The sequence below is a fragment of the Priapulus caudatus genome, unplaced genomic scaffold (genome assembly GCF_000485595.1).
Source record: "Priapulus caudatus unplaced genomic scaffold, Priapulus_caudatus-5.0.1 Scaffold7633, whole genome shotgun sequence".
NCBI classification, from domain to species: domain Eukaryota; kingdom Metazoa; phylum Priapulida; class Priapulimorpha; order Priapulimorphida; family Priapulidae; genus Priapulus; species Priapulus caudatus.
This window is the reverse complement of record NW_014584694.1, coordinates 4251-4626: the sequence shown is the minus strand read 5'-3', so window position 1 is coordinate 4626 and position 376 is coordinate 4251. Positions and strand designations below refer to the sequence as shown.

General features: G+C 56.1%; 1 protein-coding gene across 1 annotated transcript in view; it reads left to right on the top strand.

The window, feature by feature from the left end:
• Positions 1-68: 68 nt before the first annotated feature.
• Positions 69-376, top strand: part of LOC106820148 (transcription elongation factor SPT6-like) — a gene marked incomplete at its 5' end in the record, with an annotated part of 3925 nt that continues 3617 nt past the window's right edge. The window contains one exon of the mRNA XM_014824693.1: positions 69-276. Within this exon, the coding sequence (XP_014680179.1) occupies positions 69-276 (208 nt within the window). The remainder of the gene's footprint in view (positions 277-376) is intronic.

Genomic DNA, 376 nt, shown 5'->3' with positions numbered 1-376 from the left:
ATAGATCTCATGTTTAATATCTAAATATAATGTAATATTACGTAATGTTAATTTTCACACTCGCGCAGGGTGAACGCCGTGGAGACTCCGGAGGAGCTACAGGACGTCTACGGACACTTCCTGCTCTACTACGGCCGCGAGCTCGCCAAGATGCACAACAAGACGACGGGCGCGCACGCGGCGGCCGACGGCGACGAACGCAGTGGCGTGTCGGAGAACATCAAGCACGCGTCGCGGCAGGACGGATACACGCTGTGTGTGGACGCCGGGCTAGGTACACGAGCATCGTGCGTGTGTGTGTGTGTGTGTGTGTGCGTGAGTGTGTGTTGGAGAACATCAAGCATGCGTCGCGGCAGGACGGATACACGCTGTGTGT